This window comes from Myotis davidii, unplaced genomic scaffold, assembly GCF_000327345.1.
Source record: "Myotis davidii unplaced genomic scaffold, ASM32734v1 scaffold326, whole genome shotgun sequence".
Taxonomy (NCBI): domain Eukaryota; kingdom Metazoa; phylum Chordata; class Mammalia; order Chiroptera; family Vespertilionidae; genus Myotis; species Myotis davidii.
The window spans coordinates 325790-327741 of NW_006296626.1; the positions used below are offsets into that span (position 1 = coordinate 325790).

Here is a 1952-nt window from a genome sequence, read left to right on the forward strand (position 1 = left end):
GCCGGGAGGGTGGCGCCGCCCCCCGGCTCGGTTCTCAGTCTCTTCTCTCCCCCTGCGCCCACACCCCGCTGTCTCCAGACTGCAAACCCAACTGCAAGGTGAGACCTGGGGGCCCCCCACCCCGGGAGGAATGGGCCCCGGAGAATGGGGGGGGTACTTTTCTGGTCGGTGCATAGCCCCACACTGTCCCCTGTCTCCCCAAGGCCGGTTCTTGGGGGAGGGGGGGTCTAGAGCAGAGGTTCTCAACCTGTGGGTCGCGACCCTTTCACAGGGGTCGCCTAAGACCATCGGAAAGCACATATATAATTCCATATTGTTTTTGTGACTAATTACTATGTTTTCATTATGTTCAATTTGTAACCATGAGATCGGGGGTCACCACAACATGAGGAACTGTATTAAAAGGTCGCGGGGTGAGGAAGGTTGAAAACCGCTGGTCTAGCGTCACCTTGGGCCGCGGGCTGCCACCTGCTGGCGGTGTTGTTCCCTCTCTGCGCTGAGCTGGGGGCTGGGCCAGTTGGACGGAGGGGTGTGGTGATGGGAGACCGACAGGGGCAGGCGCCTGGAGCCCTGGGCCTCGCAAGGAGCCGCTCACCGGTGCCGTGGTGGTCACAGGAGCAGGGAACCGAGTGGCAGGAACCTGGGGCCCAGGCTCCCTGGGGTGAGGCCTGAGAGCCCTTGAGGGGAAGGGGAGGGACCTCAGGGCGGCGGGGCCCCCTGCACAGGGGATGAGGCTGGGGGTGAGGCGGGGTTGGTGGCTGCTGGGCGGAGCCCAGGAGAATGGGGAGTGGAGGGGAGACAGCCCCTGGGGTGCTCCCTGCCATGCCTGGGCCTCTGCAGGAGCCCCGAAGCATGGTGGGGTCCCTGGTGCTGGAGTTGGAGCTGGGTTTGAGCCCCAGCCCCCGTCCTGGGCCCGGGTTTCTGAGATGGGACCCAGTGAGAACCTGTCTCCCAGCAGGCTGTGAGGGTCAGGTGCACGGTGCCCAGGCATGGTTGTTGGAAGTGTTCTTGTGATTCTGCAGGCCCCCCCGTAATCACATAGATTTCGGGGTGCGTGATGTGGAGGCCAGTGATGGCGAACCTTTTGAGCTCGCGTATCAGCATTTTGAAAAACCCTAACTGAACTCTGGTGCCGTGTCACATATAAAAAATTTTGATATTTGCAACCATAGTAAAACAAAGATTTATATTTTTGCTATTTATTTTATATATTTAAATGCCAGTTAACAAAGAAAAATCAACCAAAAACATGAGTTTGTGTGTCACCTCAGACACCCGTGTCATAGGTTCGCCATCACTGCCCTAGGCACAGGCAGGGCTGCATGAGGCTCTGTGCCCAGGCAGGTGACAGCCACCTGGGGCACAGGAGCAGGCGCTGAAGGGGGAGCAGGGTGGTCTGGGGGTTGCAGGAAAACGGGGGCAGGTTAGGGTGTCCCGGACAGGACACGTCACGGGAGGGTCAGGGGGTGTGTGACAAGCGAGGCGACTCCGGTCTGTTGTTCTGCATGAGCTCGGGTCTGCCCCCTGGGAGCGCCCCCTCTGTGAATGAGGGACTAGGTTCAGCTGTCCTGCCAGCTGGTGAGCTGGCTGCTTGGCAGGAGGCCGGGCAGCACGGGGAGGCTGGTGTGCGACCTGAGGAAGAGGTGATGCGGGTGGGGCCCAGGCGGGTGTCAGGGACCGAGAAACACGGTGCACTGGGGAGACCCCGGCCAGTTGGCCTGGGGTCAGGTAGGTGGCTGGCACAGGCCATGCCCCGGCTTGTGTCAGTCTAGAGTGGACGGTGGGTGGGTAGGTGGACAGACAGATGGATGGAAGTCATGCCTCTCCCAGGCAGGCCCCTGGGAGGCAGGAGCAGGCAGGCAGGGGCTAAGGAGTGGCTTCCAGGAAGTGGGTGGCCGCAGGGTGCAGGCCGGCAGGGAGCAAGGGGGCGGGCGAGGAGGGTCGAGGGGGAT

General features: G+C 61.5%; 1 protein-coding gene across 1 annotated transcript in view; it reads left to right on the forward strand.

Moving 5' to 3' along the window:
• The window catches only part of KMT5C (lysine (K)-specific methyltransferase 5C), a 33094-nt gene that overhangs the window by 29510 nt on the left and 1632 nt on the right, over positions 1–1952 (forward strand). Inside the window, exon 6 of the mRNA XM_006772224.1 lies at positions 79–98. Within this exon, the coding sequence (XP_006772287.1) occupies positions 79–98 (20 nt within the window). The remainder of the gene's footprint in view (positions 1–78; positions 99–1952) is intronic.